The sequence below is a fragment of the Salmo salar genome, chromosome ssa17 (assembly GCF_905237065.1).
Source record: "Salmo salar chromosome ssa17, Ssal_v3.1, whole genome shotgun sequence".
Taxonomy (NCBI): domain Eukaryota; kingdom Metazoa; phylum Chordata; class Actinopteri; order Salmoniformes; family Salmonidae; genus Salmo; species Salmo salar.
The window spans coordinates 83,464,951-83,483,147 of NC_059458.1; the positions used below are offsets into that span (position 1 = coordinate 83,464,951).

Consider the following 18,197-nt stretch of genomic DNA (forward strand, 5'->3'; position numbering starts at 1 on the left):
AATGCAGTACAACAGGACAGAAAGCAAAGCTGTAGGAGGGATTCTAGAATGGTAGTGGGTACATGACCATGATTCAGAGTCTCTAGCTTCTCTTCATATTGGCCATAATGATTTCCCCGTCCCATTAGGACAGTCACTTCTGACACTAACTGTGTGGTAACTAAGCAGTAGTAACTAAGCAGTAACTGTGTAGTAACTAAGCAGTAGTTACTAAGCAGTAACTGTGTAGAAACTAAGCAGTAACTGTGTGGTAACTAAGCAGTAACTGTGTAGTAACTAAGCAGTAGTAACTAAGCAGTAACTGTGTAGTAACTAAGCAGTAGTAACTAAGCAGTAACTGTGTGGTAACTAAGCAGTAGTAACTAAGCAGTAACTGTGTAGTAACTAAGCAGTAGTAACTAAGCAGTAACTGTGTAGTAACTAAGCAGTAGTAACTAAGCAGTAACTGTGTGGTAACTAAGCAGTAACTGTCTGGTAACTAAGCAGTAACTGTGTGGTAACTAAGCAGTAACTGTGTAGTAACTAAGCAGTAACTGTGTAGTAACTAAGCAGTAGTAACTAAGCAGTAACTGTGTGGTAACTAAGCAGTAACCGTGTAGTAACTAAGCAGTAGTAACTAAGCAGTAACTGTGTGGTAACTAAGCAGTAGTAACTAAGCAGTAACTGTGTGGTAACTAAGCAGTAACTGTGTAGTAACTAAGCAGTAGTAACTAAGCAGTAACTGTGTGGTAACTAAGCAGTAACTGTGTAGTAACTAAGAAGTAACTGTGTAGTAACTAAGCAGTAACTGTGTAGTAACTAAGCAGTAACTGTGTAGTAACTAAGCAGTAACTGTGTAGTAACTAAGCAGTAGTAACTAAGCAGTAACTGTGTGGTAACTAAGCAGTAACTGTGTAGTAACTAAGAAGTAACTGTGTAGTAACTAAGCAGTAACTGTGTAGTAACTAAGCAGTAACTGTGTAGTAACTAAGCAGTAACTGTGTAGTAACTAAGCAGTAGTAACTAAGCAGTAACTGTGTGGTAACTAAGCAGTAACTGTGTAGTAACTAAGAAGTAACTGTGTAGTAACTAAGCAGTAACTGTGTAGTAACTAAGCAGTAACTGTGTAGTAACTAAGCAGTAACTGTGTAGTAACTAAGCAGTAGTAACTAAGCAGTAACTGTGTAGTAATTAAGCAGTAACTGTGTAGTAACTAAGCAGTAACTGTGTAGTAACTAAGCAGTAGTAACTAAGCAGTAACTGTGTAGTAATTAAGCAGTAACTGTGTGGTAACTAAGCAGTAACTGTGTGGTAACTAAGCAGTAACTGTGTAGTAACTAAGCAGTAACTGTGTGGTAACTAAGCAGTAACTGTATGTGAGTAACACTAATATAACATGCTTGACCACACCTTAGTAACGGACAGGTTTTGTGGTCAAGTCAAAGAAAGACAGGGTTCAACGTCATGAACGGTTCAAGAAGGCCTTCTCACCACAAACATTTTTAGATTTAGAGAAAGGATTTTTGCACCAATCTGACAACTCATTTTTTAAAAATCTGTAAGAAATCCCCAAAGAGATATTGGGAGAACTGGTAAGGCAGGAAATGAAGGACTGCGAATATAAAAGCATCTCTCTCTCTCTCTCTCTTTACACGTGTGAGAGTGTGGCTGGCGGGGGATATTGAAAGGTGTGCGTTTTGTGGTCAGCAGGACTCTTCCAGGGCGTTGACCACCTGTTCCAGGATGTCAGGGCAGTGGTCAGCGATCTGCTGCAGGACACAGTTAGCATACTCCTGGAGTTCTGCACTCTCCCTCTCACACACCGCCAGCTCCGACTCCAACTGATGGGGTGAGGAAGAGGAGGGAGGGGGAGAGGGAGGGAGAGAGAAGAGAGAGAGGGGGGAGAAGAGAGAGAGGGGGGAGAGGAGAGAGAGAGAAATGTTAAAAACATGTATTTTGTAACGTCACATCATAGGTCAGGTACATAGCAACATACTGTAAACAACAAAACAGTGAGAGAACACACATGGACTTTCTGGACAAATGCTGTTTCTCGTCAGTGGAGAGAGAAGAACCTCCATGGTAGACAGCCTAACTGACTGGCCTTAAGTCTCCCAGGGCTGATGGGACTGTACAGATATCTCCCTCTGTCCTCCTCCTTCCCCTCTCCCTCTATCCCTTCTTTCTTCTGTGAGAGGTGATAGGTCACAGGAAATGGGTAGCTAGTGCGCTGTAAAGAAGTGAGCGGAGGAGGAGAGCAGAGGAGGAGAAAGAGAGAGCTAGAGAGGGAAAGAAAGAGGGACTGAGTGATTTAGAGAGGGGGAACATCCGTGTGAGTTAACAACCTCTCCACCTCTTCTCCCCCTCCATCTCTCCTTGTCCTTCTCCTCTCCTCCTCCTCTTCTCCCCCTCCATCTCTCCTTGTCCTTCTCCTCTCCTCCTCCTCTTCTCCCCCTCCATCTCTCCTTGTCCTTCTCCTCTCCTCCTCCTCTTCTCCCCCTCCATCTCTCCTTGTCCTTCCACCTCTCCACCTGGCCCAGGGTCATCCCCTCTCTCTCCCCCCTCACGCTCCCCTCTCCCTCCCTGGACCATGAATCCACAGCTGATCCCCTCTTCACATCCACAACCTCCACTAACTCACTTAACCCATTTAAATTCTCCTGGAATGCTCCATTCCTCTACCAACTCACTTAACCCATTTAAATTCTCCTGGAGTGCTCCATTCCTCTACCAACTCACTTAACCCATTTAAATTCTCCTGGAGTGCTCCATTCCTCTACCAACTCACTTAACCCATTTAAATTCTCCTGGAATGCTCCATTCCTCTACCAACTCACTTAACCCATTTAAATTCTCCTGGAATGCTCCATTCCTCAACCAACTACCCAACAGCTCTTTTTAAGTCATTATATCAAATTGTACACTTGGAATGTTCATCTGAAAGGTGTAATTTTCCTCTCATTAATGGAATCTGAACCTAAAGGGGATTTAATGTTGGACAGCTCCTCAGGCTAATGATCCTCACAGGTGGGGTTATCTTTAACACAGGCTGTGGCCCAATTGGCCCCCTATTCCTTAGAAGGGCCCATAAGGCTCTGGTAAAAATGAGTGCCTTACATAGGGAATAGGGTGCTATCTGGGATACAGACAAGATCTTTAACACACAGATAACTTTTTCCAAATTATTTTTTCAAAAGGCTGGGGGTTGAGAGGTGACGAGGGGGGAAAGTGTGTGTGTGTCCTGGCTGTTGAGGTACCAGCTATGCCTTATGAAATCAGTGCTGGCATTAACAGGTGGCTGGCTGGTGGCACGCACACACACACACACACACACACACACCACGCACGCACACGGAGACACACACAGGCACACCGAGACACACAGGCGTGCGCATAGACACACACACACACACACACACACACACACACACACACACACACACACACACACACACACACACACACACACACACACACACACACACACACACACACACAGCCGCCCAGTGCTTGGCGCGTGGGGGAGTTGACGTAAGGATGGTCAGAGAGAGCGAAGGGGCAGATTCTGCTGTACTTCTCAAGAAGCTGTAAAAAGATTCTCCATAAACATATTCCCTTCAAGAGCTGTTACCCTCAACACACCCACATACGGACAAACTGGGAGAGAGAGAGATGGGAAAGGGAAGGAGGGAGGGAGGGAATGAGAGATGAGGAAAGAACACCAGCTGCCCAGAGAGTGTGTGTGTGAGGGAGAGAGAGACCAAGAGAGAAAAGAGGAGAAGAGAGTGTAGTATTCATTTCAGGCTCTGTCTTCCATCACTGTCAGAAATCCCAGAGGCCGAGAGTACTGTAGATCGGAGCTGGACAAACAGCACTGACACACACACACACACACACACACACACACACACACACACACACACACACACACACACACACACACACACACACACACACACACACACACACACACACACACACACACACACACACACACACACACACACACACACACACACACACACACACACACACACACGGAGGCCAAGCGTGGCCCGCTCCGCTCCACACCCCAGAAATCACTGGGGTCTTCCTCTCTCTCCCTGGGCCTCTTCGAACAGAATTGTTTCGCTGTGCCGGACAGCTTTTAAATTGCTTTTCACATTTTGAACAGACGCCAGTGATCCAAACCCCATAGTTCTTTCATTCGCCTATAACAAAGTAGGATTTTATTCATAAAAACGATTTTCTTTGGCTGGATCCATGTTGAAATGTCAAAGTAACAGGGAAGATGATAAAGACATCTGAAACAACACAGTCAGGTCATATTCACAGATCATCAGGTCGACATCTCTTTATGTGTCAAGTCTGGATCTTCAACTATTTCATCATTAATAAACCACAACACACACGGATCCTTAGATGGTAGAGGAGAAGACAGAACTGTTAGACTGAATGTTATTACAACTGGACCGGCTCAGACGCTCAGTGACATAGAGAATGACAGATCTTACATCGGTGCCCAGTAGAGAGAGAGAGAGAGAGAAGAGAAGGAGAGGAGAGGGAGTAGGACAGAAAGAGACAGACACTTAGTGACATTGTAATGGCATATTTTCTCTATTCCATCCAGTAAATATGCCCACTGCCCTGGTGAGAGAGGGGCTTTGGGACACACTCCCCGCAGGCTTTACTGCACGTCTGTAGAGATGATGGCACTGTGGCACTTGCAAGTTTACAAACAAAAGGATGCTTCTTCATTCAAGGATATAAAACTTACAGACTTTCTAATATAAAAGATAGAAAACTAAAATGTTCCTTATAATTCCTCTAATTCTAATAACATATAAGTGCAATAAATGAAGACTATTGCGTACAGTAAATTCAAGATATCATATGAGCAAGTGTGGTCCCCCGTCTAAACCAAGACTCCTCCTCGTAGGCCCGACTTCCTCCCTCAAATAACCTTTAACCTTTCCTCCTCCCATAGCCACCGCCTCGGCCACAAGGGGGGTAGTCATCTCCAATAACTGATAATGCTCTGGTTATTGTATACAAATACACACTGGCTATTTGTCTCTAACAGACAGAGAATGACAGTCTGGACCTACGTGACATGGAGAGAGAGAGAGATAGAAGGAGAGATAGAGAGAGAGAGATTGATGGAGCGATAGAGAGAGAATGAGAGATAGAGAGAGGAGAGATAGCGAGCGAGAGGAGAGAGAGAGAGAAGGAGAGATAGAGAGAGAGAAGGAGAGATAGAGATTGATGGAGAGATAGAGAGAGAGAAGGAGAGATAGAGATTGATGGAGAGATAGAGAGAGATTGAAGAAGAGATAGAGAGATGGAAGGAGAGATAGAGAGAGAGGAGATAGAGAGAGAGAAAAGGAGAGAGAGAGAGATTGATGGAGAGATAGAGAGAGATTGAAGGAGAGATAGAGAGAGATTGAAGGAGAGATAGAGAGAGAGAGAGAGAGAGAGAGAGAGAGAGAGAGAGAGAGAGAGAGAGAGAAGAGAGAGAGATAGACTGTGGTCCGCTCACCAACCAAGAATTGACAAAATGGGACAAACACCAAATTAAGACGGAAAAAAATATCTTCTGTGTACAACGTAGAACACCAAATAAGAGAAGGTCAACCAGTGAAGAACAAACACCATTGTAAATACAACCCATATTTATGTTTATTTATTTTCCCTTTTGTACTTTAACCATTTGTACATCGTTATAACACTGTATATATACATAATATGACATTTGTAGATTGAAGGAGAGATAGAGAGAGTTAAGGAGAGATAGATAGATTGAAGGAGAGATAGAGAGGAGAGATAGAAGGAGAGATAGAGAGGAGAGATAGAGAGAGGAGAGATTGAAGGAGAGATGGAAAGATAGAGAGAGATTGAAGGAGAGATAGAGAGAGAGAGATTGAAGGAGAGATAGAGATAGAGAGAGAGAGAAGGAGAGGAGAGAAAGAGGCAAAGAGCAAGCTACTACACACTAAGTTCAAAGGTCATCCAGGGGGGAGTGTGGGGCAGATATGCCCACTGAAAGAGGCCAGTTTCCAGCCTGGTTCCCCTCCCTGCCTGCTTCCATACATGGTCCACTGCAAATGGCCCAGCCCTGATCATCTATGGTCCACCACCGACCGCTAGGTCTCTGGGTCTGTGAGTCTCTAACCAGGGGGAGGGGGTGACCAGGTACTGGCTGATCTAGAAACTCATTTCTGGACCTGCTATCTGTATCACCTGGGAACCCTGTTATAACAAGACACTCACTAAGGTTTGGTGGGTGGGGGGGGGACCAGGCTGGAAACTGGCCTCTTTCAGAGAGAGCAAGGAGAAACCAGAGTGTTGGTGTAACCAGCAAGGTGAAAGAGGAGAGGTAGAGAGAGGTAGAGAGAGAGGTAAAGAGAGAGGTAGAGAGAGGTAAAGAGAGAGGTAGAGAGAGGTAAAGAGAGAGGTAAAGAGAGAGGTAGAGAGAGGTAGAGAGAGATAGAGAGAGAGGTAGAGAGAGAGGTAGAGAGAGGTAAAGAGAGAGGTAAGGAGAGAGGTAAAGAAAGAGGTAAAGAGAGAGGTAGAGAGAGGTAGAGAAAGAGGTAGAGAGAGAGGTAGAGAGGTAGAGAGAGGTAGAGAGAGGTAGAGAGAGAGAGGTAAAGAGAGAGAGAGGGAGAGGTAGAGAGGTAGAGAGAGGTAGAGAGAGGTAGAAAAAGAGGTAGAGGTAGAGAGAGAGGTAGAGAGAGAGGCAGAGAGGTAGAGAGAGGTAAAGAGAGAGAGAGAGAGAGAGAGAGGGAGAGGTAAAGAGAGAGAGAGAGGTAGAGAGAGGTAGAGAGAGAGAGGTAGAGAGAGAGAGGTAAAGAGAGAGAGGTAAAGAGAGGTAGAGAGAGAGGTAAAGAGAGAGAGGTAAAGAGAGGTAGAGAGAGAGGTAAAGAGAGAGAGGTAAAGAGAGGTAGAGAGAGGTAGAGAAAGAGAAAGAGAGGTAAAGAGAGGTAGAGGAGAGAGGTAAAGAGAGAGGTAAAGAGAGGTAGAGAGAGAGGTAAAGAGAGAGAGGTAAAGAGAGGTAGAGAGAGAGGTAAAGAGAGAGAGGTAAAGAGAGGTAGAGAGAGAGGTAAAGAGAGAGAGGTAGAGAGAGAGAGGTAGAGAGAGAGGTAAAGAGAGGTAGAGAGAGAGGTAGAGAGAGAGGTAAAGAGAGAGCGGTAAAGAGAGGTAGAGAGAGAGGTAAAGAGAGAGAGGTAAAGAGAGGTAGAGAGAGGTAGAGAAAGAGAGGTAAAGAGAGAGAGGTAAAGAGAGGTAGAGAGAGAGGTAAAGAGAGAGGTAAAGAGAGGTAGAGAGAGAGGTAAAGAGAGAGAGGTAAAGAGAGGTAGAGAGAGAGGTAAAGAGAGAGAGGTAAAGAGAGGTAGAGAGAGAGGTAAAGAGAGAGAGGTAAAGAGAGGTAGAGAGAGAGGTAAAGAGAGAGAGGTAAAGAGAGGTAGAGAGAGAGGTAAAGAGAGAGAGGTAAAGAGAGGTAGAGAGAGGTAGAGAAAGAGAGGTAAAGAGAGAGAGGTAAAGAGAGGTAGAGAGAGAGGTAAAGAGAGAGGTAAAGAGAGGTAGAGAGAGAGGTAAAGAGAGAGAGGTAAAGAGAGGTAGAGAGAGAGGTAAAGAGAGAGAGGTAAAGAGAGGTAGAGAGAGAGGTAAAGAGAGAGAGGTAGAGAGAGAGAGGTAGAGAGAGAGGTAAAGAGAGGTAGAGAGAGAGGTAGAGAGAGAGGTAAAGAGAGAGAGGTAAAGAGAGGTAGAGAGAGAGGTAAAGAGAGAGAGGTAAAGAGAGGTAGAGAGAGAGGTTGAGAGTGTATTGAGTCATGTGTTGGAGGTAATGAAGCTTGACCAGCAGGCTGATATATGAGCCCGTTTCCCCTGTCTCCTCTGGGGTGAGGGCTAGGGGGCGCTGGGCTGGGGTTGGAGGGGTGAGACTTGGTTTGGCAGAGCACGCTCCTTTCTCCAAGCCCCATTAGGATCACCCAGCGGGGAACCACCGCTTCGGCAGGCACAGAGAGCTTCACACACACACAGTCACACACACACACCCGTCTGAGGCCCTGCACCCCACACTGGTCTAACTGTAGGTGTGAGGCCCTGCACCCCACACTGGTCTAACTGTAGGTGTGAGGCCCTGCACCCCACACTGGTCTAACTGTAGGTGTGAGGCCCTACACCCCACACTGGTCTAACTGTAGGTGTGAGGCCCTGCACCCCACACTGGTCTAACTGTAGGTGTGAGGCCCTACACCCCACACTGGTCTAACTGTAGGTGTGAGGCACTGCACCCCACACTGGTCTAACTGTAGGTGTGAGGCCCTACACCCCACACTGGTCTAACTGTAGGTGTGAGGCCCTGCACCCCACACTGGTCTAACTGTAGGTGTGAGGCCCTACACCCCACACTGGTCTAACTGTAGGTGTGAGGCCCTACACCCCACACTGGTCTAACTGTAGGTGTGAGGCCCTGCACCCCACACTGGTCTAACTGTAGGTGTGAGGCCCTGCACCCCACACTGGTCTAACTGTAGGTGTGAGGCCCTACACCCCACACTGGTCTAACTGTAGGTGTGAGGCCCTGCACCCCACACTGGTCTAACTGTAGGTGTGAGGCCCTGCACCCCACACTGGTCTAACTGTAGGTGTGAGGCCCTGCACCCCACACTGGTCTAACTGTAGGTGTGAGGCCCTGCACCCCACACTGGTCTAACTGTAGGTGTGAGGCCCTGCACCCCACACTGGTCTAACTGTAGGTGTAAGGCCCTACACCCCACACTGGTCTACACTGAGGGGGCAACATAGCAATGATATTGACATTGGCATGAGTATATAGACAGACAACACCTGGACTTGAATGTACTGTCTACTGCCCTCACCACAAACCCACATCAGTCTCCACAGACAGTCTATACACTGACCTGGCTGACACATACAGACAGTCCTCACACTGACCTGGCTGACACATACAGACAGTCCTCACACTGACCTGGCTGACACATACAGACAGTCCTCACACTGACCTGGCTGACACATACAGACAGTCCTCACACTGACCTGGCTGACACATACAGACAGTCCTCACACTGACCTGGCTGACACATACAGACAGTCCTCACACTGACCTGGCTGACACATACAGTCTATACACTGACCTGGCTGACACATACAGACAGTCCTCACACTGACCTGGCTGACACATACAGACAGTCCTCACACTGACCTGGCTGACACATACAGACAGTCCTCACACTGACCTGGCTGACACATACAGACAGTCCTCACACTGACCTGGCTGACACATACAGTCTATACACTGACCTGGCTGACACATACAGACAGTCCTCACACTGACCTGGCTGACACATACAGACAGTCTATACACTGACCTGGCTGACACATACAGACAGTCCTCACACTGACCTGGCTGACACATACAGACAGTCTATACACTGACTTGGCTGACACATACAGACAGTCCTCACACTGACCTGGCTGACACATACAGACAGTCTATACACTGACCTGGCTGACACATACAGACAGTCCTCACACTGACCTGGCTGACACATACAGACAGTCCTCACACTGACCTGGCTGACACATACAGACAGTCCTCACACTGACCTGGCTGACACATACAGACAGTCTATACACTGACCTGGCTGACACATACAGACAGTCCTCACACTGACCTGGCTGACACATACAGACAGTCTATACACTGACTTGGCTGACACATACAGTCTATACACTGACCTGGCTGACACATACAGACAGTCCTCACACTGACCTGGCTGACACATACAGACAGTCCTCACACTGACCTGGCTGACACATACAGACAGTCCTCATACTGTCCTGGCTGACACATACAGACAGTCCTCACACTGACCTGGCTGACACATACAGACAGTCCTCATACTGTCCTGGCTGACACATACAATGTGTTGAGGTCTGATCAAGTCAAATCAAATTGTTTTGGTCCTACGGATTAAAGGGTTTCTCTTTATTTTTACTATTTTCTACATTGTAGAATAATAGTGAACACATCAAAACTATGAAATAACACATATGGAATCATGTAGTAACTGAAAAAGTGTTAAACAAATCAACATATATGTTATATTTTATATTCTTCAAAGTAGCCACCTTATGCCTTGATGACAGCTTTGTACACTCTGGGGTCCTATGGTGTTGAAGGATGAGCTAAATGAACAGCATTCTTACATTCCTCTTGTCCAGATGGGCAGTGGACAGTGTGAGGTGAAATGATCCTTGACTAGTCTCTCAAAGCACTTCATGATGACAGAAGTGAGGTCTACGGGGCGATAGTCATTTAGCTCAGTTACCTTTGCTTCCTTGGGTAGTACACACAGTCAGCGTCCCAAATGGCAAGCTATTCCTTATATAGTGAAGTACTTTAGACCAGAGTCCTATTCCCTATATAGTGCACTACTTTAGACCAGAGTCCTATTCCCTATATAGTGCACTACTTTAGACCAGAGTCCTATTCCCTATATAGTGCACTACTTTAGACCAGAGTCCTATTCCCTATATAGTGCACTACTTTAGACCAGAGCCCTATTCCCTATATAATGCACTACTTTAGACCAGAGTCCTATTCCCTATATAGTGCACTACTTTAGACCAGAGCCCTATTCCCTATATAGTGCACTACTTTAGACCAGAGCCCTATTCCCTATATAGTGCACTACTTTAGACCAGAGTCCTATTCCCTATATAGTGCACTACTTTAGACCAGGGCCCATTTGGGAGGCAGCCACAGACAGCACCTCCATACCAGACGTCATATAGCTGTTAGATGGGTTTTAACTTTACGGTAGTATATTTAGCAAAGATCCCCAGAAAAAACAAGGCTGTAAAGATAAGGTTTTAGAGCCTAGGAGAGAGGTAACCTAGCCCACTATCTGTCTCTATGTCTTCTGCTGAGACCTCTGCTTTCATAGCCTTGACCCACAAATGGAGAGGTAGAGGAGGAAGGGAGGAGGGAGGGAGGGAGGGGTGAGTAGAAGGAGAAGGGTGGAGAGGGAGGGAGAGGGAGGGAGGGAGGAGGAGGGAGGGAGGGGTGAGTAGAAGGGGAAGGGTGGAGAGGGAGGGAGAGGGAGGGAGGGGGGGAGGGAGGGGGAGGGAGGGGTGAGTAGAAGGAATAGAAGGAAGAGAGTAGGATACTTTTTACTGGGTGTATTATAGAGGTAAAGGAGGGGAGGAGGGATAATGTTGGAGACTGTAGATGTTTTTACTGGGTGTATTATAGAGGTAAAGGAGGGGAGGAGGGATAATGTTGGAGACTAGATGTTTTTACTGGGTGTATTATAGAGGTAAAGGAGGGGAGGAGGGATAATGTTGGAGACTGTAGATGTTTTTACTGGGTGTATTATAGAGGTAAAGGAGGGGAGGAGGGATAATGTTGGAGACTAGATGTTTTTACTGGGTGTATTATAGAGGTAAAGGAGGGAAGGAGGGATAATGTTGGAGACTGTAGATGTTTTTACTGGGTGTGTTATAGAGGTAAAGGAGGGGAGGAGGGATAATGTTAGAGACTAGATGTTTTTACTGGGTGTATTATAGAGGTAAAGGAGGGGAGGGATAATGTTGGAGACTGTAGATGTTTTTACTGGGTGTATTATAGAGGTAAAGGAGGGGAGGAGGGATAATGTTAGAGACTAGATGTTTTTACTGGGTGTATTATAGAGGTAAAGGAGGGGAGGAGGGATAATGTTGGAGACTAGATGTTTTAACTGGGTGTATTATAGAGGTAAAGGAGGGGAGGAGGGATAATGTTGGAGACTAGATGTTTTTACTGGGTGTATTATAGAGGTAAAGGAGGGGAGGAGGGATAATGTTGGAGACTAGATGTTTTTACTGGGTGTATTATAGAGGTAAAGGAGGGGAGGAGGGATAATGTTGGAGACTGTAGATGTTTTTACTGGGTGTATTATAGAGGTAAAGGAGGGGAGGAGGGATAATGTTGGAGACTGTAGATGTTTTTACTGGGTGTATTATAGAGGTAAAGGAGGGGAGGAGGGATAATGTTGGAGACTAGATGTTTTTACTGGGTGTATTATAGAGGTAAAGGAGGGGAGGAGGGATAATGTTGGAGACTGTAGATGTTTTTACTGGGTGTATTATAGAGGTAAAGGAGGGGAGGAGGGATAATGTTGGAGACTGTAGATGTTTTTACTGGGTGTATTATAGAGGTAAAGGAGGGGAGGAGGGATAATGTTGGAGACTGTAGATGTTTTTACTGGGTGTATTATAGAGGTAAAGGAGCATTAGGGTTCATTATCAGGGAGGATCATCATCTATCTGATCTGGGTTTACGGCTGCGGTGTGTGTGTTTGTGTGTGTGTGTTTGTGTGTGTGTGTGTGTGTGTTTTTGTGTGTGTGTGTTTTTGTGTGTGTGTGTGTGTGTTCAGATACACAGGTGGGGGTATTTCTGAAACGTTAATGAACTCAAAACTATGGGGTGGCCAGGTTGCAGTCTCGAGGCAAACTCCAACACACACACACACACACACACACACACACACACACACACACACACACACACACACACACACACACACACACACACACACATCCCACACACACAGAGGTTGAACCACTTAGCTGAGGAATGCTAATGGTCCAGAAGCAGAGTAGAGGCCGGCGTCCCAAACAGCACCCTATTCCCTATATAGTGCACTCCTTTTGACCAGAATCAGCACACTATATAGGGAATAGGGTGCTGTTTGGACTGCATATAGGTGGAATCTCAATATCATCTCAACTAGAACCTGACCTAAAGAAGAAAAATGTCCCTGAGACATTATCTGATTAGTGACTAGCTGCAGCAAAAGAACCATTAGAAGGTAATGTATTGTAAAACCATTAGAAGGTAATGTATTGTAAAACCATTAGAAGGTAATGTATTGTAAAACCATTAGAAGGTAATGTATTGTAAAACCATTAGAAGGTAATGTATTGTAAAACCATTAGAAGGTAATGTATTGTAGAACCATTAGAAGGTCATGTATTGTAAAACCATTAGAAGGTAATGTATTGTAGAACCATTAGAAGGTCATGTATTGTAGAACCATTAGAAGGTAATGTATTGTAGAACCATTAGAAGGTAATGTATTGTAGAACCATTAGAAGGTCATGTATTGTAAAACCATTAGAAGGTAATGTATTGTAGAACCATTAGAAGGTCATGTATTGTAGAACCATTAGAAGGTAATGTATTGTAGAACCATTAGAAGGTAATGTATTGTAAAACCATTAGAAGGTAATGTATTGTAAAACCATTAGAAGGTAATGTATTGTAAAACCATTAGAAGGTAATGTATTGTAGAACCATTAGAAGGTAATGTATTTGTCACGGCTGTCTGAAGAATGGGACCAAGGCCCAGCGTGTGTATCGTTCCACATTTTATTTTAACTGTGAAACTATGTAAGACATACAAATAAACTCAGAAACAAAACAACATACACTTACTCAAAATACAATCTCCCACAAACCCCGGTGGGAAAAACAACTATGATCTCCAATTAGAGACAACGATGACCAGCTGCCTCTAATTGGAGATCATCTAAAAAAACAACAACATAGAAATACAGAAACAAGAACATGGCAACATAGAAAATCTAAACTAGGCACAACCCCGTCATGCCCTGATCTACTCTACCATAGAAAATAAAAGCTTCTATGGTCAGGACGTGACAGTATTGTAAAACCATTAGAAGGTAATGTATTGTAAAACCATTACGTACTAATGGTTCATAATATGACTGTGTCTTAGCTAACACCCTACGTAGCCCAGGTGATGTAGCTATAGTTAAATATGACTATGTCTTAGCTAACACCCTACGTAGCCCAGGTGATGTAGCTATAGTTAAATATGACTATGTCTTAGCTAACACCCTACGTAGCCCAGGTGATGTAGCTATAGTTAAATATGACTATGTCTTAGCTAACACCCTACGTAGCCCAGGTGATGTAGCTATAGTTAAATATGACTATGTCTTAGCTAACACCCTACGTAGCCCAGGTGATGTAGCTATAGTTAAATATGACTATGTCTTATCTAACACCCTACGTAGCCCAGGTGATGTAGCTATAGTTAAATATGACTATGTCTTAGCTAACACCCTACGTAGCCCAGGTGATGTAGCTATAGTTAAATATGACTGTGTCTTAGCTAACACCCTACGTAGCCCAGGTGATGTAGCTATAGTTAAATATGACTATGTCTTAGCTAACACCCTACGTTGCCCAGGTGATGTAGCTATAGTTAAATATGACTATGTCTTAGCTAACACCCTACGTAGCCCAGGAGATGTAGCTATAGTTAAATATGACTATGTCTTAGCTAACACCCGACGTAGCCCAGGTGATGTAGCTATAGTTAAATATGACTATGTCTTAGCTAACACCCTACGTAGCCCAGGAGATGTAGCTATAGTTAAATATGACTATGTCTTAGCTAACACCCTACGTAGCCAAGGTGATGTAGCTATAGTTAAATATGACTATGTCTTATCTAACACCCTACGTAGCCCAGGTGATGTAGCTATAGTTAAATATGACTATGTCTTAGCTAACACCCTACGTAGCCCAGGAGATGTAGCTATAGTTAAATATGACTATGTCTTAGCTAACACCCTACGTAGCCCAGGTGATGTAGCTATAGTTAAATATGACTATGTCTTATCTAACACCCTACGTAGCCCAGGTGATGTAGCTATAGTTAAATATGACTATGTCTTAGCTAACACCCTACGTAGCCCAGGTGATGTAGCTGTAGTTAAATATGACTATGTCTTAGCTAACACCCTACGTAGCCCAGGTGATGTAGCTATAGTTAAATATGACTATGTCTTAGCTAACACCCTACGTAGCCCAGGTGATGTAGCTATAGTTAAATATGACTATGTCTTAGCTAACACCCTACGTAGCCCAGGTGATGTAGCTATAGTTAAATATGACTGTGTCTTAGCTAACACCCTACGTAGCCCAGGAGATGTAGCTATAGTTAAATATGACTATGTCTTAGCTAACACCCTACGTAGCCCAGGTGATGTAGCTATAGTTAAATATGACTATGTCTTAGCTAACACCCTACGTAGCCCAGGTGATGTAGCTATAGTTAAATATGACTATGTCTTAGCTAACACCCTACGTAGCCCAGGTGATGTAGCTATAGTTAAATATGACTATGTCTTAGCTAACACCCTACGTAGCCCAGGTGATGTAGCTATAGTTAAATATTTTGTATTTTTAAAGTGTAGACATGGAGCTTCAGTTCTGGGCTTAGGGGCGGCAGGTAGCCTAGTGGTGAGAGCGTTGGACCAGTAACCAGCAGGTAGCCTAGTGGTTAGAGCGTTGGACCAGTAACCAAAAGGTAGCCTAGTGGGTAGAGCGTTGGACCAGTAACCAAAAGGTTGCTAGATCGAATCCCTGAGCTGAGAAGGTAAAAATGTTCCCCGGTAGACCGTCATTGTAAATAAGAATTTGTTCTAACTGACTTGCCTTGTTAAATAAAATGAGTGTAGAGGGATAACAAATCTACTGAGTTGAGCTGTTTTAGGAGTGTGTGTGTTAGAGAGACTGGGTTTTAGCTGTCCTCATGGAGAAGTTATACTGAGTGAAACCATCAGTGTCCCCCACCTAACCCACAGTCCAATGCCTAACCCACAGTGCTAACCAGTCCATGTCCTCTACCAGCAGATCCTCTCCTCTTGACCTGTCTCTCTTCCCACCTTCTCTCTGTCCTCTCTTCTCTTCCCTCTCTTTCTCCACCTCCGTCATCAGACGTCCTCCATCGTTCATCACTCAGTTACTCTCTGGGATCGCCTTACCGCGCGTGTGTGTGTGTGTGTGTGTGTGTGTGTGTGTGTGTGTGTGTGTGTGTGTGTGTTCCACTGTGATTGGGGGGTAGAGGGTTAAGATATTGACTGTATATTTTGCCTTCAGCCTCTCTCTATTTCTCTCTCTCTCCCCAGCTTGTCGTCCCATTCCTGCCAATGGGGGAGAGATGGGGGGATGGAAGGGAGAGGAGGGGAGTGAGAACTGTTAAACCCATCAAGACCTAATTAGATAAATCTGCATAAAGAAAGAAAGGCGAGCCAGCCCTGGTCCAGAACGTCAGCGTGACACATTCATCTGAGATCAAACAACCACTCTTTGATAAATGAAGATGTGCATCCCAAAAACACCTTAATCCCCATTTATTTAACTAGGCAAGTCAGTTAAGAACAAATTCTTATTTACATTGACGGCCTACCCCGGGCAAACCCTAACCCAGACAACACTGGGCCAATTGTGCACCGCCCTATGGGACTCCCAATCACGGCCGGTTGTGACACAGCCTGGAATCGAACCAGGGTCTGTAGTGACACTTTTAGCACTGAGATGCAATGCCTTAGACCGCTGCACCACTCGGGAGCCTCTATACAGCAGTGGTGTAAAGTACTTCAGTAAAAATACAACTTAAGTAGTTTTTGGGGGTATCTGTACTTTACTATTTATATTTTTGACAACTTTAACTTTTACTTGAGTCATTTTCTATTACAGTATCTTTACTTTTACTAAAGTATGGAAATCGGGTACTTTTTCCACTACTGCTAGACAGTATAGTGCTTCTGCCCAGGGCCCATAGGGTGCACTACTGTTAGTGAATATCATGCCATCTGGGACTCGCCCGAGGAAACGGATCCTGGTGCTTTATTTCAGACCACCAAATTAAAGGGTCCGTCATCTTCAGGAGCCCCGGCGGCATAAATCGCTTGCTAAAAAAATAATCAGTTCCCATAACCCCATTTCGTTTTTCCCTCTCTCTTCTCTCTGGTTCCCCCTAATCTCCTCCTCTTATGTCCCTGTGCCCCCTGCTCCAGACAACAGGATGAGCTCACTCTTCCTCCTCCTCCTCTCCTCCCTCTACCCTTCCCCCTCCTCCTCCTCTCCTCCCTCTACCCTTCTCCCTCCTCCTCCTCTCCTCCCTCTACCCTTCCTCCTCCTCCTCCTCTCCTCCCTCTACCCTTCCTCCTCCTCCTCCTCTCCTCCCTCTTCCTCCTCTCCTCCCTCTACCCTTCCCCCTCCTCCTTCTCCTCTCTCTACCCTTCCCCCTCCTCCTCCTCTCCTCCCTCTTCCTCCTCTCCTCCCTCTACCCTTCCCCCTCCTCCTCCCTCCACCCTTCCCCCCCTCCTCCTCCTCCTCTCCTCCCTCTACCCTTCTCCCTTCTCCTCCTCTCCTCCCTCTACCCATCCCCCTCCTCCTCCTCTCCTCCCTCTACCCTTCTCCCTCCTCCTCCTCTCCTCCCTCCACCCTTCTCCTCCTCCTCTCCTCCCTCTACCCTTCTCCCTCCTCCTCCTCTCCTCCCTCCACCCTTCCCCCTCCTCCTCCTCCTCTCCTCCCTCTACCCTTCTCCCTCCTCCTCCTCTCCTCCCTCTACCCTTCTCCCTCCTCCTCCTCTCCTCCCTCTTCCTCCCCTCCTCCCTCTACCCTTCCCCCCTCCTCCTTCTCCTCCCTCTACCCTTCCCCCTCCTCCTCCTCCTCTCCTCCCTCTTCCTCCTCTCCTCCCTCTACCCTTCCCCCCTCCTCCTCCCTCCACCCTTCCCCCTCATCCTCCTCCTCTCCTCCCTCTACCCTTCCCCCCTCCTCCTCCTCTCCTCCCTCTACCCTTCTCCCTCCTCCTTCTCCTCCCTCTACCCTTCCCCCTCCGCCTCCTCTCCTCCCTCTTCCCCCTCCTCCTCCCTCCACCCTTCCCCCCTCCTCCTCCTCCTCTCCTCCCTCTACCCTTCCCCCCTCCTCCTCCTCTCCTCCCTCTTCCTCCTCTCCTCCCTCTACCCTTCCCCCTCCTCCTCCCTCTACCCTTCCCCCCCTCCTCCTCCTCTCCTCCCTCTTCCCCCCTCCTCCTCCCTCCACCCTTCCCCCCCTCCTCCTCCTCCTCTCCTCCCTCTACCCTTCCCCCTCCTCCTCCTCTCCTGCCTCTACCCTTCTCCCTCCTCCTCCTCTCCTCCCTCTACCCTTCCCCCCTCCTCCTCCTCTCCTCCCTCTACCCTTCCCCCTCCTCCTCCCTCTACCCTTCCCCTTCCTCCTCCCTCCTCCCTCTACCCTTCCCCCCTCCTCCTCCTCTCCTCCCTCTACCCTTCTCCCTCCTCCTCCTCTCCTCCCTCTACCCTTCTCCCTCCTCCTCCTCTCCTCCCTCTACCCT

General features: G+C 46.4%; 1 protein-coding gene across 1 annotated transcript in view; it reads right to left on the reverse strand.

Annotated features, from left to right (window-relative positions):
- Nucleotides 1-707: 707 nt before the first annotated feature.
- Nucleotides 708-18,197, reverse strand: part of LOC106599296 (ELKS/Rab6-interacting/CAST family member 1) — a 678,087-nt gene continuing 660,597 nt past the window's right edge. The window contains 1 exon segment of the mRNA XM_045700260.1: nucleotides 708-1,820. Within this exon segment, the coding sequence (XP_045556216.1) occupies nucleotides 1,683-1,820 (138 nt within the window). The 3' untranslated portion in view covers nucleotides 708-1,682.